The sequence below is a fragment of the Belonocnema kinseyi genome, chromosome 2 (genome assembly GCF_010883055.1).
Source record: "Belonocnema kinseyi isolate 2016_QV_RU_SX_M_011 chromosome 2, B_treatae_v1, whole genome shotgun sequence".
Taxonomy (NCBI): domain Eukaryota; kingdom Metazoa; phylum Arthropoda; class Insecta; order Hymenoptera; family Cynipidae; genus Belonocnema; species Belonocnema kinseyi.
The window spans coordinates 117,312,364-117,336,200 of record NC_046658.1 but is presented as its reverse complement, the minus strand read 5'-3'; the positions used below and the strand labels follow the sequence as shown (position 1 = coordinate 117,336,200).

Below are 23,837 nucleotides of genomic sequence, written 5' to 3'. Positions count from 1 at the left end.
ATGGTATTATACAAACATGTACATTGTTGCATTCTATATATATACATATTCATACATATCCATACACATATATATATGCGTGTATATATGTATGACATAACAGAAGAGTAACTTGAACGGCAGAAAATCTCTTCTCGATATAATAATTTTGCACATCTATACAGTTTTACGTCTCTGTAACTACAAAAAAAGAGTTCAGTACTTGAATACGAAGAAATAATTCCTCATTGAATTCTTACATTCATTTAAAAATATTTGGCAATTAAGGACGATTTATCAGTCTACGAAAAATTCCGAACTTACGTCTAAACATATAAACCAGCGATCAATAGATATGAATACATAGCCACATACTCGATAAGTACACTCCATAGACTTAATTGAAAAATTATCGTATGTTAAAATTAAGTCATTCAAACATAACCGACTAAGAATGAAAGTACATTTTCTTTAATAAAAAAAGTTCCTTTCTTTTTTCTTCAGATTTTCTGATTTGCATCTTTGGTAAAATCAATTAATATTCAAATGCTAAGACTAGTGAGTAATTTAATTGCAGTCTGAGAATGAAGTTGATTACTGTACGATAAGTATATGTGTACGACTGTCTCTAAGGCCTATTATTTTGGGTAACAGGATTGTTTTATGATTTTTTTCAATAGTTTATTTAGTGTTGTAAATAAAAAATATGATGTAAATTATTTCAAATTAATGTTATAAAATGTAGACATCATAAAAATAATTTCTGTATGCTGAAAGTGTTTAAACATAATGAAATTTGTATTCAAGATTAAAATACTTGATCCCACAACGACCCTATTTGATACAATCTTATTTTTATAAACTGTAATATGCGTAATATTATGAAATTAAAATGCTTCATGAAAAATATGATAATAATGCTTGCAACATAAAAAAAGGACATCAAACGATTCGAACATTCAAAAAATAATTTAGAATATCAGGACTCCGTACGATAAATAAATTATTATGACATTTTATTATATTATTAACCCATTTTTGTTATGTTTTTACAGCAAATTTCTGCAATATAAACATTTCTCTGAAATCTTCTTCAGGCATTTAAAATTTTTTTAAATCAATCAGTAACCTTTGAACGATTCTTACACACTTTTCTATTTAAGAAACTGACATTTTTTCACACAAAAAAATCTAATAAAATGTATGATATTGTAATTGAAAATCAGTTGTTTTTAAGAAGATTTGTATGCTTTGGAGTATAATATTCTTGCAATAAAAGGAATACTGATGAATGTTTATATCTCGAAAAGGTTATTTAAATATATATTAAAAAACAATATTTTTTCTTAAAAAATGTTTACATTGATCAACTTGATTTTTAAATTTCTCTAAATGATGTTGAGAAGTTCCTAAAAACTTTGCATTAAATTATGGCTAATCTCAAATATTTGAGTGTTTAATTTGTAAGGTGTGTAATAATAGAAATTTAGAATAATGACTGTGATATATGCCTGAAAATTCCCTAGCGGACAGGTCTGTTTACTGGGCCCGCTAAGGCATATTTTCATCATTTTCACATTCATTTACAATTTCTCACAAAACTCAAGAGTCTTTATTTTTTACACATTTAATGTTCAGTATTTCTATATATTCAAGTCTTGAAAAATAAAGAATTAAACACAGGAATAAATACAAATACATAAAGGTGTAAAAAGATAAGAAAGAATGTTGACTTCTATCTGAAATTGAAAATAAATGAGAAAGAGGATGAAAATACGCCTTAGCGGTAACGTTTACCATTTGGTTAATTTATGGTCACGCGGTACGCTAGGGCTTATGATGGCCGATTGAAATGCTGTGAATCGGCAATCTTAAATTTTCCAATTCAAATAAATTTTCATTAATTCGCCCCCCCCCCCCCCCCCCCCCCCCCCCATTGAATGTGTAGAATTATTGTAAAATGTCAATATTGGTCGTCAATGAGACGCGGTTATACATATGCGAGTATAATAGTTGTCTAAATTCGAACCTTGAGAGACACTTCTATGGATTCTAGATTACGAGCGTCTTTCCGGTGTTTTGTTTTAAATGTTTTTTTTATATTGTCTTTATCATTATCGTGAAGGATTTTGAGGTTGTTGAAGATGTGTACGTTGTCGCTAGCCGTGCTTCTAAGAGAGCTGGCGTCACAAGTACTACAACGGTTAGTAGCATGGTTAGTATGTTTAGCAGTAAGGCAGGGGCCGCATCGGATTGGCATGGGACGAGCAGCGACAAGACAGTCAACTATCTGTCTTACAGTAGGCATGCAGGTTTTGCTGTACCCTGGAAAACACATATCACATGCTGATCAGAAACGCCAACGTCTTATGCACAATCTCATCCGAAACACAAAAGTTTGATTAACATATAAAAAAAATAGAGGGGGCCAAATAATAAGGTTCTACCTCAAACGATGTACACTGAAAGGATCTATCTCGAGTCTAAAGAACGCGACCCGAGATAGAACTTTGCTATTTGGACACGTGAAAATACACTGATAACGTAAAAACAAATTGAAAGCACAGCTACTTCAATTCAGTTTTTCATCATATAGATACTGATACGAACAGGGTATCTACTCAAAATCTAAATCAAACATTCATAATATGTGTACAACTTTGCGAGTTTATTATAAATATATATATATATATATTTTTTTTTCATTTTTAGGAATAGCTATATTAAAGGAGAAGTAATCTCTTAATGGTGCAAATTTCTAAGAATTTAATTTAAATGTTTAGGTATTCGTAAATATATTATCACCATTGAATAATTAAATAAATAAATAAATAAATAATACTTTAAACATAATAAACCATTTTTTAAATTTATTTCCATAAATTTACATAATATTTAAGCCGAATCTTTAACTTCGTGCACTTAAAAACTAGTCTATATCTGACATATTAATAATTTCGATAAAAGATATATTCAGGTGAGTAGATACCCTGTAGAAACAGGGATAGTTGATTTCAGACAAATAGTTGAATTGTCAACGAAAAAATATCGATTTTTAAACAAGTATAGAAATTTTTAACAAAAATGATTAATTTTAAACTTAAAAAGATCAATCTTCAATGAAATATTTCAATTCTCAACTTAAAAGAGCAATTCTTAAACAAACAGTTAAATTTTCTACTAAAAAATATGTCTTTTCTATCAGAAATGGAATAATTACATTGTCAGTTCAAAAAAATTGAGTTTTCAATCAAAAAAGGATCCACTTTCAAATAAAAAAGATAAATTGCCAATCGAATAGTTGTATTTTCATCTAAAATATATCCATTTTCAACTCAAAAAGATCAAATTTTCAACTAAAAAAGATCAAATTTTCAACTAAAAAATATCAATTTTGAACCAAATAGTTGAATTGTCGACTAAAAAATCAGCTTTCTATGAAAATGCAACAGTTTATTTCTCAGTTAAAAAACTAATTTTTGACAAAAAAGTGAGTTTTTAACAAAATAATTAAATTTTTCACCAAAGTGATAAAATTTCAACTAAAATACCGAATCTCTATATAGAATAGTTGAATTTTAAACCAAAAAGATAAATATTCATCTAAAATGATGAATCTTGAACTGGAATAGTTGAGTTTTCAAGCATAAAGATGAACTTTTCAACAAAGAAGATTAATTTTCTACCAAAAAAAGACGAATTTTCAACAAAATACATGAATTTTAAACTAAAAATAAATAAATTAACAACCAAATATTAAATAATTAAATTTTCAGTAAAAAAAATATCGTTCATCCAAAAAAAAAGAGGAATTTTCAACTAAATTAGAAGCGGGCGAACTAAGCGGTGCTAAGTTCAATCAAACTATTTTCACAGGAGAAGCAAACAAATAATAACTTTAGTAAAAATAATGAATGAATTATGCATTCATTTAGTTAAAATCCCTTTAAATTTTAAAATATTTAAATATATTTAATTACATATTACATTTTTAGAATAAAAAATTTAAAAACTCCAATTTTGCACTGAAATTGGTATAAAAAAAGCGAGAAAGTAGGATTTTCGAAGAAAACTGAATTGCGTAAAAAAAATGTCCTCAGAACCGTCTTAGCTTTCCTTGTTTCCACTATGGAATGTTCAACTGGACTAGTTAAATTTTCCATTAAAAAATTACTTTTGCATCAAAAAGAAAAACATTTTCAACAGTATAGTTAAAATTTTAGTTAAAATGAAAAAATAAATGATAAAAAAATTAACAAAAATGGTAACAATTGATATATCAATAAAGAAAAATCTCTATCCCTTCCACACACTACTCCTTTCCCCTGCCGAGTGATTCACGTGATAAAAAAAAATATATATTAATTTTCATCCAAGTAGTTGAATTTTGAACTAAAAAAAAAAAACAATTTTCCAAATAAAAATAGAATAGTCAAATTTTTGGTTGAAAAATTAAATTTCAAAAAGAAAACTAATAATTTTCAACAAAATTAATAAATTTACTAATATAAAGCTACTTTCACAAATCACGAAACATTGTTCTTTAATTTCATATTACAACTTTAAAAAGATTGAAGCAGATAATGTAAGAATTCCCTGAAAACTCCAGCTTTTCCAGGTGAGTAGGCACATTAACGAAACAAAAGACAAAGAAATTAATAATAAAGTTGGGCAATTAATATGAAACTTTAAAGTAGTAATCGTATACTCTTGACTAATTAAGAAAATTATTTACAATGATTTCCAAAATTACTTTTTCTGATTTAAAATTTAATTTTGCCTAATTTTAAATGATATAAATCCATAAAAAAACACATTTGCCCACCTTTGTCTAAAAAAGCCAACATGCACAAATTATTCCATTATTTTTAAGCCCCTACTTCAAACAAAGTCCAAAGTGATATATTTCCACTCCGCGGAGTTTAAGAATACCGCTATTTTAGTAGAGAAATAAAATTCTTTTGTACTTTTGTCCTTAGCTATTGATAGATCAATTTTACTCAAGTATTCTATTTCCTTTTGGTGTGAACTAAAGCTTTTTAGATTTCAAGGAAGAGGTGTAAAAAAATATATATATAGAAAAATATTACATTTAGCGAGGCATTAAAACTTCCACATTTCGGATAAACAAATATTTAATAAAAAATAGTTTGAATAAAATATTAGCAGGGAGTTCATTAAAGTGACTGTGACGTTAGCTGACGAACGCAGCTCGACTCTCACATGCGGAGATCCCCGTTTAGACCAGCATCGAGCGTGCGCGCGCACTCCGGGTAGGTGCGTTTCTATACCCCCTCCCCCCCCTCTCTCACTCTCTGCCGGGCGGACGGTCATGTGAGATCCGAGCTGCGATAGTCATCTGTTTTCAAAGTGTCTCTAATCCGTTCCTTAATTATTACTTAGTAAACGAAGAAACGACTCATGGATAAATAATGGAACTTATTTACTAGAGTGCACTAAAACTGAAAAAGGAAACATCCTATAACATCTGGTATGCAAAAAACACTAACAAACATAGGAATAATTACAACGATGATGACATTTTTCTATTTATAACATTACATAGAAAATAGAGGAAGGCACGAACGCGCAAACTATTACAATCGCGAACAAGACTTCCGCTTTCAAAAGCATAGCTCTGCTAGGAGTTTAAGCATTTGCACTACCATTTCATGAAATGAACTCGGAAACTTCAATTCATGCTACAAAAAATTTATTTTCTAAATCAATTTATGGACTAAAATTTAATGTTTGAGATTCAGTATCTAAAACCAGAAACAGATTCTACAAAGCGACAATAAACGTTTTCAAAACTTTTCTTAAACGACGAAAAATGTATAGAACTTCATGCACTAAAGAAATAGATATAGAAAGAATCTCTAAAATAGACAAAAAATTAAGTTTCTTTTGTGTAGACGATGATTTTGTGTATGTCATACAAAGTATATTTTATAAAAACTTAAAATTTTAGCGTCTTGATTTATCTTTGCAAACAGAAAATATAATATTTGAAAAAATGTAACTTGTGTAATTAGAATTATGAAATTAAATTCGTATATTTTATTTTTCCTTCTTATCGTAAAATTTATCTACTATCAATTTAATTATAATACGCCCTGCACTAATCAGAATGGGCCTAAACAAAGTTTAGGCAAAAATTCGAAGTAAATAGGATTTTTCGGTTGTTTATTGCAATACGGCATTCCACTAACAGTTTAAGGAGAAAATAAAAATAATAATCGGTCAGGCCCTTTTTGAGAAAAGTCGTTTTTTATATTAAATTATTCTGAAGTTATCAAATTTTATACGATTATATGGTACATTTTATTAACTTTTTTGTAAGAAATTTTCTGAAAATTAAATCTAAAAATCATAGAAAACCTTATGCAAATTAAGCAACATTTTTCTTTCTTTAATACTTTTAATACTATTCTTAAAAAGTAATTTAAGTAACAAATTATGAAGTTGCTAACAGGACAATTTTCGGTTTTGTCTGCGTTTCTACTGAAAATTAATTTATTAAAACAAAAATAATTAGATTATAAAAGTTCCTAATATAAATAATAATTTTTTAATAAAATTCATATTTTTAAATTCAACTACAATTTTAATATTTTGTTGAATTTTTTATATTTAAGAATTTTTGTACGATTTTAGATTACGTTAGCGTTTCACATCAAATATTGGCATTAAAAAAACATAATAATTTGAAGAAGATTTAGAATCTTTAAACAATTTTCGATTATGTTAGTGTTTTCCGCTGAAAATTGGTATTTTCAATGAAAAAATATATATTTTAATGACGATTTCTAACTTTGAACAATCTCAGGTTATGTTAGCATTTTAGAACAAAAATTGATATTTTAAAACAAAAATCAGTATACTTCGAACAATATTTGCAATTTTTAATCGTTTCAGGTTATATTAACGTTTTTCGCAGGAAATCAATTATTTTAAACGAAAATAATTACATTTCGAAGAAGATAGATTTTGGTAAATTGTATTTTTTGTTCCGTACTTTAGAGTTTTTAATCGAAAATAATTAGAATTTTGAATAAAAAATTATTATATTCCGAAGAATTTTTAATTTTTTCGACATATTTAAGTTATGTTGGTCTGTTTTGGAATTGTGTTAGCGTTTTTCGTCGGAAATTGGTATTTTTAATTTAAAAAAATGGCATTTCAATGGAGATACACAACTTCGCACAATTTTAGGTTATGTCAGTTAAAATTTGTATTTTAAAACAAAAATCATTATACACTAGAAACTTGTAAGACCATTTTTTATTGCTTCGGTCTGAGCATGCAAAGAGTCCCGAGCTGTACGCTCTTAGAAGTTTCTGGTTTAGATCGAACAAGATTTGTGACTTTTTAACAGTTAAACGTGTTATTATTGTTTTTTTTCAGAGGAAGTCAGTTGTTTTAAACCAAAGTCATTAGATTTAGAAGAAAATTGTCATTTATAAACAATTTTTTGTTATTTTAGTGTTGTTCTTCGGAAATTATTGATATTTTTTATTTAAAAAAATATTATATTTCAAATAATATTAATAATTTTCAACAACTTCTGATTGTGTAGATGTTTTACACCTGAAATTGATATTTTTAGTCAAATATCATTAAATTTTATACAAGAATTAAATATTTTTGCACAATTGTAAGTTAAGCCAGTGGCTTTCACCGCAACTATATATGTATATGGATTTCAAAGATTTACAGTTTTGGAACAATTTAAGGTTACGTTAATTTTTGTCAGCAGAAATCAGTTATTTTAAAGAAAAATCATTAAGTTTTGAAGAAGCTTTACAGTTTGGTATTTTTAGTATGAAAAATTATAAGATTTTTAACATCAATTACAAAAATCACATTTAAAAAAATTTAGTTATGTTAAAATGTTTCCATCGGAAATCGGTGATTTAAAACGAACAATACTTTTTTGTCGGAAACTTTTATTGTTAATAAAAAATATTTAGATTTCAAACAATAGTAGGTAAAGTTTGTATTTTGAGTCAGAAATTGGTATTTTTGAAAAAATGCAGTCGTTTGATATTCTGTAAATTGCACAAAAAGATTAAATAATCATTCTGAAATTAAGATATCAGTTTTCATCAATTATCAAAAATGGTATCCTTTCTTTCCTGTTATTTGAGACCATAAATACCATGAAATATACAAATTTTATAATAATATTAATTATATATTTTAATTTAAAAACTACGTGAGACAAAAATTCACACATTCAACAACAAAAATCTATTTATAAAATCTGACCAAACATTGACCATATAAAATGGAAATTTCCTCATTTCTTAGTAATTAAAAACAAAAAGTGCCTGATCAATTTTTTTTATTTATTCTTAAATTGTTCGTGGGATGCCATATTACCACAAACAACAAAAAACCCTCTTTACCTGGAACTTCCAGTCAATCTTGGCATTTTAACCTGATTTTTAGACATGTGTATCAGTTGACGGAAGTTTTAAGGAATATTTTATGCGTCAATTGTAAGATTTCCTATAATTACAACCGACATATCACCTCAGATATAAATATCTCTCTGTGCATAATTAATATGCGTATTGACATATTAGATTGTCGGTTTCAATTTATAAATTTAATAATACTTTGAGTTTCTACCAGTACGCGTAAATACTTTTGGCACTGCTTTGGCTTTTATGTTCCAACATAACTGGACATTTTATTATTTTTCGTCGAAAATATTTGTTCCTACGGCCCTTATCTTTGAATATATTAGATTTTAAGTCTTTAGTGTGTTTATAATTTCTAGTTTTACAGTTGATTCGCATCAACGATTTAGTTTTTTAAATACTACTTGAACATCGGTGCGTAATATAGCATGCGTTTCGGTAAAATTAAATTAAATTACATTCATGTATGTAAAGAATGTAAAAAGTCTCATAGGACGAGACAGAATTCAAAAAGTTCCAACAAATTTTTCACCTGGTAGATTTACAAGCGAGTACTAATCTTCAATTCTTTTCTTTCATAAAAAATGGACAATTTGCTTTAGTTCGAGTATATAACTTAAAATTACGGCCTACGTCACTGGTAAATAAAATTGATCGAATGTTTTAATAATTGCATATTTCAAGAATATACAATTAAAACCCGGATGCAATAAGTGCACATAAAAATATTTGTCTACTCACAAAAAGCTCGTACCCTAGTTTAAAAAAAATATATAAAAACTGTATTTTTTAGAGAATCCATGTCAATTATCGAAATTATTATAACAGGGTGTCTACTTAAAACCTGGGAAAAAATTCCCTGGCAATTCCAGGTTTTTCCACGTATCATTTTTCATAATACGGAGCTGTTCAAATATTTCGAATTTTTTTAAAGAGTACAGCATGTTCACAAGTTCACGAGTTTATAATAAATAATGTTCTTTTACAGTCTTCTTAAATATATAAATATTAAAAATAGTACAATTAATATTTGAAATTAAGTAACTGCTTTTTTAACTTGAAAAATTAATTGATTCCATTAATATGTTTAATTTAGAAAGGTTTGAAATTCAGTTAGATTTTCATTTGAAAAGCTAATTATCAACAAAGATAAAAAAAATTTGAACAAAATAGTTAAATTTTCAAGTAATGTGATGAATCTTCAACAGAAATAGTTGAATTTTTATCAAACACATACGTCTTCAATTGTAGAAGACTATTTTGTCGAAAGTTCCATTTTTTTGTAATGAAAATTAAATCTTTTAACTTAAAATTTAACTATTCGAGTTGAAAATTTATTTTATTAAATGAAAATTATCGCATTTTAATGAAAAGTCGTTTCTTCTTGTTGGAAATTTTTTTTCTTTCGTTCTTAAATATTCCTTTTTGTTGTTGTTGAAAATCTGTTTGTTTTTTCAGGTTAAAAATTCATTTTTTGCTTGGAGATTCATCATCCTAGATGATCCTTGCTAGATTCATCATCTTATTAATTAAGAATTCAACTATTTTCTTCACATTTTTTTACACATTCATTTTTATAACTGAAAATCTACCTATTCCATTTTTAATGAAAATTAGTCCGTTTTTGGATTTGTCCCAGAATTCCACGAATTGGAATAATAATTAAAATAAATAAATAAATACTTGAAATTCATTTGAATTTTCAGTTAATAAAAGTTTATTATCAATCAAGATAAAAAATGATTTTTAACAAAATAGTTAAATTTTTAACTAATATGATCAATCTTCAACAGAAATAGTTAAATTTTAAACAAAATACATCAATCTTCAACTGAAGAAGATGAATTTTTAACGACAAATTGAATAGTTAAAGTATTAGTTGGAAAAATTAATTTTCAACGAAAAAAAAACAACGAATTTTCTAAGAACAGACAAATTTTCAACCAAAGAGAAAAATTTTCAATGAAAAAGATGGAGCTTAACCCAAAAAGGTTAATTCCCAACTAAAAATATAATAGTTGATATTTAAACCAAAAAATATTTAAAAAGCAGTTGAATTCAACCAAAAAACACGAGTTGTTAACTACGAAATATTTTCCAGTTAAAGGAGATTTCCAATCGAAAAGATTTTCAACTATCATGATGAATCTTCAAAATAAATGGTTAAATTTTAAAGAAAATACACGCATTTTCATCTGACGTTAAAAGAAGCGAATTTTCAAGAAAATAGTTAAATTTTCAACCAAAGTGATAAGTTTTTAATTAAAATTATGAAACTTTAAACAAAAAAATTAATTTTTCACAAAGTAGTTAAAACTTCAACCAAGTAATTGAATTTTAAACCAAAAAATATCTTAATTTTAAATAGAAAAAAAAAGTTGAATACAACGAAAAATACGAATTTTCAACTAAGAAATATTTTTTTTAGTCGAGAGAGAAAAGAAATTTCAATAAAACTGTTCAACTTTTAAGCAAAAACTTTAATTTAAAAATATAAATTTTCGACTAACAAATAGAACAATTAAATTTGCAGTTAAAAAATTAATTTTCATACAAAAAGATATGTATTTCTATCAAAATAATTCAATTATTAACGAAAGAGATGAATTTTTAACTAAAATTATGAATATTCAAACAAAAGAGGTGAGTTTTCAATAAAATAGTTAAACTCTCAATTAGAACAAATTTTTAAATGAAAAAGACAGATTTTCTTCAAATCAGTTCAATTCTCGACCAGAAAATATCAATGTCCAAGAAAAAATCTGATTTTCAACCAAATAGAATTAATTTATATCTAAACATTTAAATTTCCAACCGACTAGTTAAACCCAGTAATATAAGGCTACTTTTACAAATGAAACTTTTTTTTTAAATGTAAGGATATTCTCGAAAAAATTCCCACCTTGCATACTTTTAAGTAGAAAATATTGATCTAGGAACGATCCAAAAATTAGAGACAATTTCAAATAATATAAACATTTTAAATTTAAAGCAATAAATTTAAAAATCTCGTATTTCAAGCAATTATATGATCATTTAAATTACAATAATTCATGTGCACCAATTGCAGAAGTTATATGCATTGCTCTCAATTAAATTGAGATATAAAAAGTAATTCGCATTCTATAATTTGGATACTTGATAACTCAGATCCAATTTTTATTCAGTACCCTGAACTTCAAGATTATAAGACAGTCTCCTTTTGGCTAATAAGTTTAATTCCATGTTTCAACAAAATGGACTCAAGAGAGTCGCTGTTTTTCCTCTTCGGTTCCTCAGGTCCAGTAACTTCTTCTTTCGTCCCTTCTTCATCAACATCAACACTTTCATCCAAACGATCCAAATTATCAGTCGACGAACCATAACGACCAATACTATCAGAAGATCTTCGCAACGATTTACTTCTAAAATGTCTCATAGGACGAATGCTGTCAGTTGAAGCCACGAGTTTCGTATCTTTTGACTTGAAAAATCTGTCATTTCCTCTATGAAATAATTTGTGCGGTAAATTATCAGCAGAAGAGTATCTTCTCTTGTCTTGTCGATCGGAAGCACTCTTCTTGACAAAAGAACTTTTTCTACTAAGTCTCTTTACATTTTCAGCCAACATCACGACTTCATCCTTTGGCACAAAAAATCCTGGTCCTTGGAGATCCACAATTTCTTTGGAAACGTGGTCTTCAGATTCAGCCTTAAATTCTTCAGACTGGAATTCTTGACTCTCGACAATGACACTGTGTAAAGTTTCTTCCGTTTCTGAAATCTGAATCTCTTCTTCACTCACAACTCCTTTTTCACCCTGTAAACCGCAATTTTCAATTTCAAATCGCTCCTCTTCCAGCGTTGTCTGATTTGACAATATCTCCTCATCAGATTCAAAACCTGTCTTTGGCAGACTCAAATGCAAAGATTTGAGAGCAGTCACACGTCTGTCAATAACTTCCGTATTTTCCTGTCTACAAGAAGCTAAGACAACATCTTCAAAATCTGTTGCAGGTTCTCCGCATATTTCACAAACTTCACAGACCGACTGACTCTTCGGAAGTTGCATCTTCAACTCCAAAATATCTGCCGAATCTGGAAGATTGCAGGAGCTACAGATATCACACTCGGTGGAATCTCCTAAAGGTGAACTGCAATTGGAACGAATCGTGTAAAATATTTCCGTGGAGGATGGATCATTAGCAAGGTAGCATTCTGAGCAAAAATCATCAGTCGGCTCATCAAAATTATTCCCAGTTACAAGCTGAATCGTACTCTCTGATTTCGGTCTTTGAGGCTCGAAAACTATTTCTGAACTAAAATAACTCAAGGGTGTTTTGAAAGTAAGGGAATGGTTTTTTATGTACTCCAAACTCCTCGACTTTTTAGCCATGGATTCAAAAGACTGATCAGTGTTTGGCTTTCTGACATCAATCGAGTCTAGACTACTTTGAAGAAGAATCGAATGTCTCTGCTTCTTCTCTGAATTTTTCAGTGGTGCATCTTTAATCAATATTTCTTTCCTATCCACCATCTGAAAATTCTCTGGTCCAATTTCATTTTCTGACCCGTTTTTTATTTTCGAATCAGAGCCTAACCAAACTTCTCTCGATTCTTCATAAACACTTTGATCACCTTCCGATACAGTGCAATCATCCTCTGATTTTTGATTCTCCATCTTTTTTGTCTTTCCATCAGCTTTAATCTTATTAGGACTCTTTTTAGAATTGACTAATGATTTCAGGTACTTGCCGTCTATCTCCAGATGAGATTCACGTTTCGAGATGAACATTTCCATTTGAGATAATTCGGAATCTTCAGTCTCGCTCTCGGTCATGCCTATTTCTTTCTGACTTGCACTTTCTAGATTTTGACCATCACTTTGGGTCTGAGTTCCTCGGCTCTTGTTCAGTTTTCTGAAGTTGACGACTTGACCGAAGCTTCTGTGACTTCCAATGTCTAGGTTACAAGTAAACTCAGTCTTTAGACAGTGATTATTCTCCTCCATCTTTCTTGAATCATTCTTCTTCGAAATACTGAGAATCGGTTTTATACTCGCGATCTTTGAGACATTTCCACTCTGCAGCTCAACTCCTTTCGTTATGTCTCGAAGATTGTGCAATAATGAAGACCCTAAATCACCAGAACTATCTTTACCTTCCTTTACTTCGGGTGCTTTGCTAGTATTATGTATATTACGCGACAATATATACTCTATATCACAAGAATTATCGCTCGACGATACAATAACTATTTCTTTGTTCTCGGATATGACAGATTTTCTAATTTTCTTGCTATTACGACTTTCACTTCCTCCACTCGAGTCTTTTGGACTGCCAAGCGTGTCAATATTTATAACTTTATCGATAGGAAGATTAGTGTCTAGAACTAAATTTGGAAGCTCTACTTTTGCCGTATCATTAGTGTGCGAGCAATCTACAGAAGAAATTCTATCCGAGCCAACAGCCGCCACGTTCTCGATAGATTGACAGGAACCTACCTCTTCAAAAATCTGAGAATCCCCAGGTTCAGTCAGAATGACTTGCTGATTCAAGTCGGAAAACGCAGTATTTGAATTTGGCAAGAACGTATTTCCATTTTCGGAAATCATACTTAGAAATTTCTCACGCGCTTGTTCGGATTCGTTGCAATTTCCGAGAGTGGATTTCGAGTCGGGCATGTCAATGGAAATATTATCGACGGGACTTGGAGTTTCCATGATTACGTCGGTGGGAGAAGGTGTTAAAAAAGCAATCTCGTATTTTGAATCATTGTGCAATACACTATTTTCTATATTTGAAGAGAGATCCAACTTACTTTAGTATCCAACAATGGCAGCGTGAAAAAAAAAGAACACCATAATATTATAACATACTTCTATCGTTAGAAATATTCCACTTTTAAATTCCTTATAAATAATAATCTCTTTATTTATTATGATGAATAATTAAATATTATATCATCATTAAATGTAGAAATTGAGAGTGGAAGACAAGACTTGTCTAATGGAATTAAAAAACTTACTTGTGGGAAACTCTTTTTTTTGCAAAAGGCATCAAAGTATCAACTTAAAATTAAAATTTTAAGTTTGAGGCTGTCCATAAACTACATTGCTGATTTTGGGCTATTAATTTCTCGCAAACCAGAGAAAAAGAGGGTGATTTTTCACAAAAATAGGGGAATAATAGGAAAATAAATTCTTTTAAATAAAATTAAGGGGTAACACTACTCCAATTTTGATAGAAAATGGCGGAGAAAGAGCCCGTCCTGAAAATCGTCTTTTATTTAAAGATCTTCACGAGAGGACGGTTTTCTCATAAAGTACTATAAGACGTGAAACGAAAACCCAAATTTTTTTATAATTTATATACTATTGGCGATAAAACTACGTAGGAGTTCTTTTTAAACAAAATTTTGTATAAATAATGCATTTTTAAAGAAATGAATCGATTTTTTGTCAAGAAAATAACCAGTAAATTGTTTATAAAAAAAAACTATATTAGATCAAAAAAATGTTTGAAAAAAGTTGTTTCGAGAAAAACGCGTTTAAAATTTTACGAGCAATTAAATCCTTGAATTGTTGTTATTTCTAATCTGCAATACTTGCAGCTTATATAGGCCCTACTGCATCTTTTTTTATGGTCCTAAAGTATTGTTCTAGCCAAAACAAACAAATATTCAATATGAAATACTTTAAATTCCCAAGATTTCAAGTCAAAATATGTTGCCTTTTTAAAAGCACAGTTGAGTTTTTAACCGAAAAAGATGAATTTTGAACCAATTAGTTAAATTTTCTACCAAAAGGGTAAACTTTCCACCAAGAAGATTAATTTTCTACTAAAAAAAAAGAAGAATTTCCAATAAAATACATAAATTTCAAACAAAATTGTTTAATTTTGGAGCCAAAAAGACGAACTATCCACAAAACATTTAATTTTTCACCCAACCTTTTCAAATTTAAACGAAAAAGTTCATTTTCAACCAAACAGTTTAACTTTCTACCAAATTTGTGAATTTTCAAGCGAAAAAAATACATTTTTAACATCATGGTTGATTTTTCAACAAAAAACTTTATTCTTAACCAAGAAAGATGACTTTTCTACAAAAAAATATGAATTTTCTACCAAATACGAATTTGCAAATTTAATTAAATTAGAAAAAACGATTTTTTAACAAAACAGTTCAATCATCAAGCAAGTATATGAATTTGCAATCAAAGAGGATAAATTGAAAACAAATATGTAAACTGACAACAAATTTTTTTAACCGAATAAGGAATCGTTAAATTTTCAGTCCAATAAATTAATTTCAGAAAAAAATGTCTATAAAAAAATTAATTTTCAAATATTTGTTGAATTCGGCCCAAAAATGCAACTTTTCTACCAAATAGTTGAATTTCAACTTGCAAAAGAAAATTTCCAACCAAAAATTAAATAGCTAAAGTTTTATTTTAAAAAACTAATCTTCAAAAATAAAAAATTATCATCAAAGAAGATTAATTGTGAAGTCAAAAAGACGACTGGTCTACACAACAGTTGAATTTTTAACGCAAAAATATGAGTTTTCAACAAAAAAGTTAATTTGCTATCAAATTATTGAATGTTTAAAAAAATATTTTAATTTTTAACCGAGTAGTTAAATTTCCAACAAAAATATTCATTTTCAGCCGAATAATAATTACTATTAGCCAAATAATTTCCTAAAAGTCAGTTAAATTTTTTACGCAAAAATATGAATTTTTAAATAAAATTATGAATGTTCAATACACATTTTTTAAAGTAGTGATATTTTTCAACCAAACAAGATAAATTCTTAACAAAAAATGCAATAGTAAATATTTTAACCTGAGGATATTTTAACTTGAAATAAAAAGCAGACAAATGCATTTTAACAAAAAATATGAATTTTCAACTAGAAAAGATCAATTTTTGATTACAAATAGAAATTTTATTTTTAGTGCAAAAATTAACCCTTAACATAAAAAGGGAATTTCAATCAAATGGTTAAATTTTCAACCAGAGAGAAAAATTGTTAAAAAAATATATGAATCTTTAAAAAAATTCAACAAGAGTTCAACATTCAAACCAAAAGATAATTTTTTAACCAAGAATATTACATTTTTAACAATTGAATAGTAAAATTTTCAACAAAAGAAATGAATCTTTAACAAACAAACGACAAATTTTAACAAAGTAATTAAACTTTCAACGAAATAAATGAATTTATGACAAAAAATATAACTGTTTAACAAAACCGTTACATTTTCAAAAGACAGCACAGTTTTTAAACAAATAGTTAAATTTTCAACAAAAAAGTTAAGTATCGACCAAATAGTTTAATTTTCTAACAATTTGTTGAATTTTCAAGCCTTAAAGTCCAATTTACTACAAAACAGTTCAATTTTCATTCCGAAAATATGAATTTTTAACTAAAATCATAAATATACAAGTATAATTAATTATTTGTATGGTGCAACTTTAAATCAAATAGTAGATTTTTCAACCAAACAATATTATTATTTGAAATTTTTAAAAAACAGTCGAATTCAACAGAAACAGACGAAATTTCAAACAAATAATTAAACCGTTAACCAAAACTGTTTAATTTATGACAAAAAAGTCACATTTTTTACCAGAAAGGGTCAATTTTCAATCAAGAAGATTAATTTTCTGCAAAGTAAGAAAAATATTCAACAAAGCACATGAATTTTCAACCAAGTAGTTCAATTTTTAGCTAGAAAAGATCGATTTTCAACCAAACCTGGAACAGTTACATTTTTAGTTTACAAAATTAAATCTCACCCAAAACAAAAAAGAATTTTTAACAGAACATTTAATCTTTCAACCGAAGAGATGAATCTTTAAAAAAAATAGTTTTGAACATAATAGTGCAGGTTTCAACCAAGTAATTGAAGTTTTGACCGAAAAGATTACTTTTTAACCAAATACTTTAATTTTTAACTAAATAATTAAATTTCCAACGAAATAGTGGAATTTTCAAAGAACGAGATAATTTCCAAACCAAAAATATAATAGCATATTTTTCAACTAAAAATGTGGGATTTTCTTATCAAGTTCTATTAATTCAGTTCGCATTTAAGCGAAAAAACGAGAGAAAGGGGTGTACTTTCTTGAAAATAGGGGGGAAAAGAATTCGTTAAAAAAGGGAAACGAGGGGAATAGAAAAAGAAGTGTGAAGTCTAGAATACAAAATCGATTTTGAAACTTACTAGGTCATTATTGAACTGCACCATTTCGAGTTCATTTGTTGCGAAATTCGCAAACTTTGTTGAAAATTATCACCAGGTTTGCTAAATGTTATTTAACTTCGTAACTTTGCGACCTCTCCCCCCTCAAATTGGTAACGTAGTTTATGGACGGGCTCTCATAAAATAGGTACATTCGTATTTGAGGTATTACGTTTACTTACAAAAACTAATCGTTTATCGTTTTATGTTGACTTTTATCTAGATATCAAATCAAGCAATCATAAAACTTTGGCACCATTTTCAACAAAATGTAAAAACCATTCGGCGGAGAGAAAGTAACAAAAAAGTAGAAAACCTAAAATCGGAAAAGTATTAGGAGTCTGATAATTTTGCACTGTTAGAATAAATAAACTGAGCAAAAATTGCGCAAAAATGAAAGTACTGGTCGGCAATTTTTCTATAAAATTCACTAGTTTCAAAAGAAATACGTTTTGTTTTTAATCAAAATTTAATTCGATCAAAGATATTAAGTATGATATCTTTGATTCCACTCACATGGATGACATCCTTTTGGCACCGTAAATTCCGTGCTGGTAAATATAGTCGATAACAGAATCCTGCAGCAAATATTTCACACTTTCGTTCCGCTTTAACGCTCTTCTAATCCTGGTAGAACTGATTTCATTTGGAATCCACTCCGTGACGATGATTATATTAGACTGCAATTGGCAAAGCAAATAACGTGACCTATCTTTCATATTGATTTTTACTTCACAGGTTGAACTTTAAAAGACGTACCATATGTTTCGAAAGGACATCTGAATCATAGATGAATTTGTTTGGAGTGGATCCTTCTCTTGTTATTACGACAAGACCGTGTTGACCAACAATTGCTTCGATCTACATGCAACAAATTTTAACTGATTAATTTTTATTTCATTTTTACATTCTCATCCTAATGTGAAGGTACTTGTTTTATGTAAAATTTCACTTCGTCAGTTTTCATCAAATCTCTAAGTTTTGAGACCACCTGAGTTAGAAAAGACGATTTTTACGAAGGTGTTTGTCTGTCTGTAGTCTGTATTTTGTAAGCACAATAACTTTCGAAAAATTGATCAGATTGGATTCTGCTTTGGCACACTTTTTTAAGGCCTAAAAAGAAAGAAAAAGTTCGTAAATCAGCTATTTTGGATCAAAATTCAAAAAGTGAGCGCATTGTCCAAATTTTTGAAACCAGATTTTTTCAAGATTTGGAAATTCTATCTACGGTTATTCATAGTACTCAGAAACTCAAACAATTTATCCTAATGACTTTTTTCGATAAAAAGAAAATTATCAGAGTTAGAGCATTTTCAAAATTTAAAAAAAAATTAAATGAACGTTTTAATCCAAACAACGCATGGTATGAAAAAAGGTCAGGAGAAGAAAAACGTTGATTTTTAAAAGAGCTACAAGACTATCATAAAAACTATTTTAAGTCGGTCGAAAATATGAAAATTCCAAATTTGATTGTACCAAAAATAAGGAAAAATCCAAAAAATCCATTGTTTGGTAAACTATGCAAGATACGAAAAACATGAATAAGCTAAAATTGCGCGCCCTGGAAAAACATACAAATTTGTAATGAATCACATTCCGATAGGACGCGTAGTTTTTGTTTTTAGTCTTAAAAAAAACAACATTAAAAATAAAAATATTAAATTTTTTTGAAAAAACGACAGAAGTACGAACTAAAATGAATAGATAAAAGTTGTTCGCCTAAAAACATCTATAACTTTATCAATAAATTAAATTTTTGAAAAGGGACAGAAAAGACGAAAGAGGACAAAGGATCCTATATAGGACCTTATGTAGGTTCCTGTATTAGACCACATGAAGATGCACAATAGGTTTTCTTTAAGCGTAAAAAACAAGATTAAAAATTTTAAAAAATTATATACAATACAATTTAAAGCAAAATACGAAACGAATATTAAAATAATCATGATAAAAACAATTTGTTCTTCATTTTGCAATCTTTGAAAAATCCATCCTAGGAAGAGTTACATAAAAAATCTATTATATTTGATATAAAAGTGTTGTATATAATATAGAAGAGTTGACATTTTAGACAGAATCGAGTGCGAAACACGAGATACGCGATGAGAATGTGTTCGTTAAAGCCGAGAGAGCTTTAACAAAAGAGAGTTCACAATCACAAAATTACACTGGTGGATGTTTTGAGTCTTAATTTTAAAAGGTTTGCGAAAGAATGTGCGAAAATAGAAAGACCTAGCGCGTAGCTTGAGATAAATACATAATCGAGCGCACAGCGCGACAACCAATAGTCGCGCGCCTTAGACGCGCTCAATCTTTCGAGCTTTTTTAGTTTTATAGTTTTTTTTTCATGTTTTATATATTGATAAAGATTACGAATTGTCTGCTCCATCAATTTCGAACACCAAAATTTCCAATTAGGTAATTTTATTTCACTCAAAATATATTTCGAAATGTTTCTAAACATTATTGATACGAGAAAACATTTTATTTCAGGGTGACGATTCGGCAGACGATTTCAAATTCCCGGTAATTTATTTTGATTCATGATGTTCATTCTAAACATCCTTCAAGGCCATGTGATGAGTGGGCCCTGTGATCATATTCCTACCTTACCGTCACTTTTTTTATTTCCTAACTTATTTTCACACGAAGCGCCACATCGAGTTGAAAATTTGGAACACTAAGCAGGAAGCATTAAAATAGATGTTTCTGGTCCTACATTTTTATAAATATTGAAAAAAAAAACAAATTTAATTTTTTTTCTGCTTCTTTCATATTTATTCAAATTTAGTACCAAACCCACGTTTCTTAGAGCTTCTTATTTATTATCCCCAATTTTCAACTCGATATGGCACTTCGTGTGAAAATAATTTGGGAAATAAAAAAGTGGCGGCAAGGTAAGAATCTAGTCACGTGACCAGAGAGCAGAGCAAAACATTTCAACATAAATGAAGTTTGAAACAAATGCTTGAATTTTCCACTAAAAAATATCAGTTTTTTTACAAAAAATGGAATAGTTAAACTTCCAGTTGAAAAAATTTATTTTCAACAAAAAAATTTATTTTCAACCAAAGTGATGAGTTTTCAAATTAAATCATGAATCTTCAAATGTGAAAGCGTGGGTGCAACATTCAGGTTACCATGCATACATGCATACATACATACATACATACATACATACATACATACATACATACATGCATACAATCATACATGCATACAGGCATACATACATGCAGACAGACAGACACCGATGAAATTTTATGGTTTTCGGATTTTGTGAGTGCCGAAACTTAAAGATCCGTTAAAAACCAGAGATTGAAAATTTGGACGATTACATTACATTCTCAGGAATTAGAATGTAAAAATAGTTACATTTTTGAACAAAGTAATGAGTTTTCAAATAAAATAGTAATTATTTAACTAGAATAGTTTAATTGAAATCCAGAAAGATAAATTTTTAACTGAAATGATGAATCTTTACCTAAAATAATTGAATGTTGATGCGAAAAGATTAATTTTCAATGAAAAAGATTAATTTCTCCCAAAAAGACGGATTTTCAACTAAAAACGACAATTTTCAAACCAAAAATTGAATAACTAAATTTTTAGTCAAAAAAGGAATGATCAACCAAAGATCTTAAGCGAAAAAATTTTTTTAATAAGATTTTCAATTTGAACCAAACAATTTTATTTCCAACCTAAGAATTGAATTTTCAATTAAAATAATAAATATTTAATTGGAATACTAGAATTTTCAACCGAACAGAAGGAAAATCTGAATCATTTTATAAGCTATCGAGAAGCTTAGAAATAATTTCAAAACTAATATATATATTTAAAAAAATATTTCAGTAAATGAAAAAGGGTACGTAGATTTTTCAAGATTTTTAAATGAAATTTTGACATTTTAAAGGATTTGGCAAGGTTTTAAGATAATTACCAAATTTTATGATTATTCCCGGGGAAATTTTTAGCGTTTTTTTTATGTTGAAAAATTAATTTTCAAAGAAAAGATAAAAAGATGTCAAAAACATTTCATAAGGTTTCTAAAAATGGAACGACTCGAAAAATCACGAAACATAAAATTGTTGATACTGTAAAATTTCCATTAAAGAAAATATACGAAGTAAAAAATAAAATTGACGAATATTTTTAATTCCCGCGTCGGAAAATTCCTGCGGGTTTATATACCAAAATGTTTTACTTCTTTAGATTCAGAAACTTCATAATTAGGAAATTTCTTTGTGTTGCATATTTTAAAATATCATATATTTTATAATGTCAAAAAATGTGGAAGATTGCAAGGCTATTTTCGTATTTTGAAAGATCATTCAAAATTGTAGAAATAATTCAAGTCAGTTTGAAAAATATTCAGGACTTTTTTATTTCTTAAATAGATCACAAATATTTTAAAACTTTGAAAGATTACCAAAAATTTATTAATTATATTTTAATTTGCTGCAAACTTCTAAGACTTTGAAATATCTTTTTAACGGACTTGAATTTTTCATAAAATTTGGTCAAATGCTGTAAAAAAATGTTCTCCAAAATTTTCTATATTCTTTTTTGACACACCTGAAAGCCACAAAAATCGTTTTGAATTTTCTTAAGACTTTTTAAAAAATTAGGTTAACATAACTTTGAAAACAACTTGATAATACTTATTTAATTGTTCTTAGGTATCAGAATCTAATTTTAGCTCGAATTGAGGTGTTAAGAAAATTTAAACAAAAAAATAACAATTCGAAATTTCTATTTTGTAATAAAAATTATTTATCCCCTCCCATAAGAAAAAAGGCGATTAATGATTTTGATTCGATCCCTGAGCCGGCACCTATGGGAATTTTCGAATGTATCTTTACTGAGGTTCTGGTGGTTCGGAACCCACCTTAAGCTGTTGGTCCCCCCATCGTGCACTCGACTGCAACCCAGTCCGTCAATGATGGGGTAAAACCCAGGCTTTGTCCAATATGTCGGGGCACACTGCTCTAATCAGATCACTTGATTGCATTATAAAAATGCGTCCGTGACTGATGATATATGCCGGGACAGCCCCGTGTTAAATAATCAAAAATAAAATCCAACCTCAAACCAAAAATGCCTTCGACATGTTGGGCAGATACCATCTTAAGCCTGTGACAACATTGCCCTTGCAATGTTTTTTTTAGACCGAGCAATGTAGATTAAACAACAGGTTGATTTGGCGTGGAAAAACGACGGCAATGAACATCAGTTAGAGAAAGCCGCGTCAAACGGTCAAGCAGGAGCAATTGATGTTCTTCCTCAACCTATTGATCATCCAACACCACCACATCCTCCAGAGGTGGATGACCTTATACAACCAGAGGCAGAAGCAGAAGTTCAGCAACCAAAAAAGCGACGAAAATGGACATACCATATGAACAGAGATGTTATGCGCCTTTATTTTTTGGCAGAGAAATGTGGGCAAAGTGTGAGGAGAGAACATCATAGACTCTTCTTCCTTAAATACCCAGAGCTAGCCACAAAAATAAATGATCAGAATCTGGCAGATCAAAAACGCTAAATATCTGTAAACAGACGGCTTTCGGCTGTTGAAATAGCTGCTATCAAAATGGAAGTGGATCGGCAGCTTCTTATTGACGAGCTCGCCTTGGAAGATGTGGATAACGAAGACTTGACTGATGCTGAAGGCATATGTGCTAAGGATAATGAACATCATTTACCGAATCCATTAGAACCACATCTGGATATTACTAACGATGATGTGAAGAGGAAAATCCCAGAAAAACTACAGCACCTTGAGAGGAATTTTGGTTATGCTTTACTAGAGTTCAGATATGTAGAACCAATACTAAGGCCTACGTATTTGAACGTAGCACAAACTGCGTTAGAGGTGCAAACTATTGTATACTGTGCAGCTGTGGCAACCGTTAGAAAGTTGGGCCAGAAAACTAGACCTGCAAATGCAGTTTTTCTCCCAGCAAGGGATCGAGATCAACCATGGAAGATCAGGTTGGATATGGATGTCATCAAAGTAAGGTGCAAATTGGGTCGATTAACTCAATATAAAAAAGGAAATAAAACCAGAAAGCTGATGAACCATATTACTAAAATCAACATGAGAAATAGTAGGGGGGAAATGGTATATGATACAGATGGAATACTAGAGGCTTTCAGAGACTATTTTAGGAGACAATTCGGAGATGAAGCTATAG

General features: G+C 28.9%; 1 protein-coding gene across 5 annotated transcripts in view; it reads right to left on the bottom strand.

Annotated features, from left to right (window-relative positions):
- The window catches only part of LOC117168292 (nicotinamide/nicotinic acid mononucleotide adenylyltransferase 1), a 100,299-nt gene that overhangs the window by 59,781 nt on the left and 16,681 nt on the right, over positions 1 to 23,837 (bottom strand). For 3 of the 5 annotated variants that reach the window (XM_033353821.1, XM_033353822.1, XM_033353823.1), the window contains exons 3-4: positions 18,397 to 18,498; positions 18,154 to 18,317 (exon numbers count right to left, since the gene is read on the bottom strand). In XM_033353821.1, the coding sequence (XP_033209712.1) occupies positions 18,154 to 18,317; positions 18,397 to 18,498 (266 nt within the window). Of the gene's footprint in view, positions 1 to 2,129; positions 2,305 to 13,890; positions 14,207 to 18,153; positions 18,318 to 18,396; positions 18,499 to 23,837 lie in introns of those variants that run through there. The other 2 variants (XM_033353820.1, XM_033353825.1) reach the window with 2 other exon arrangements.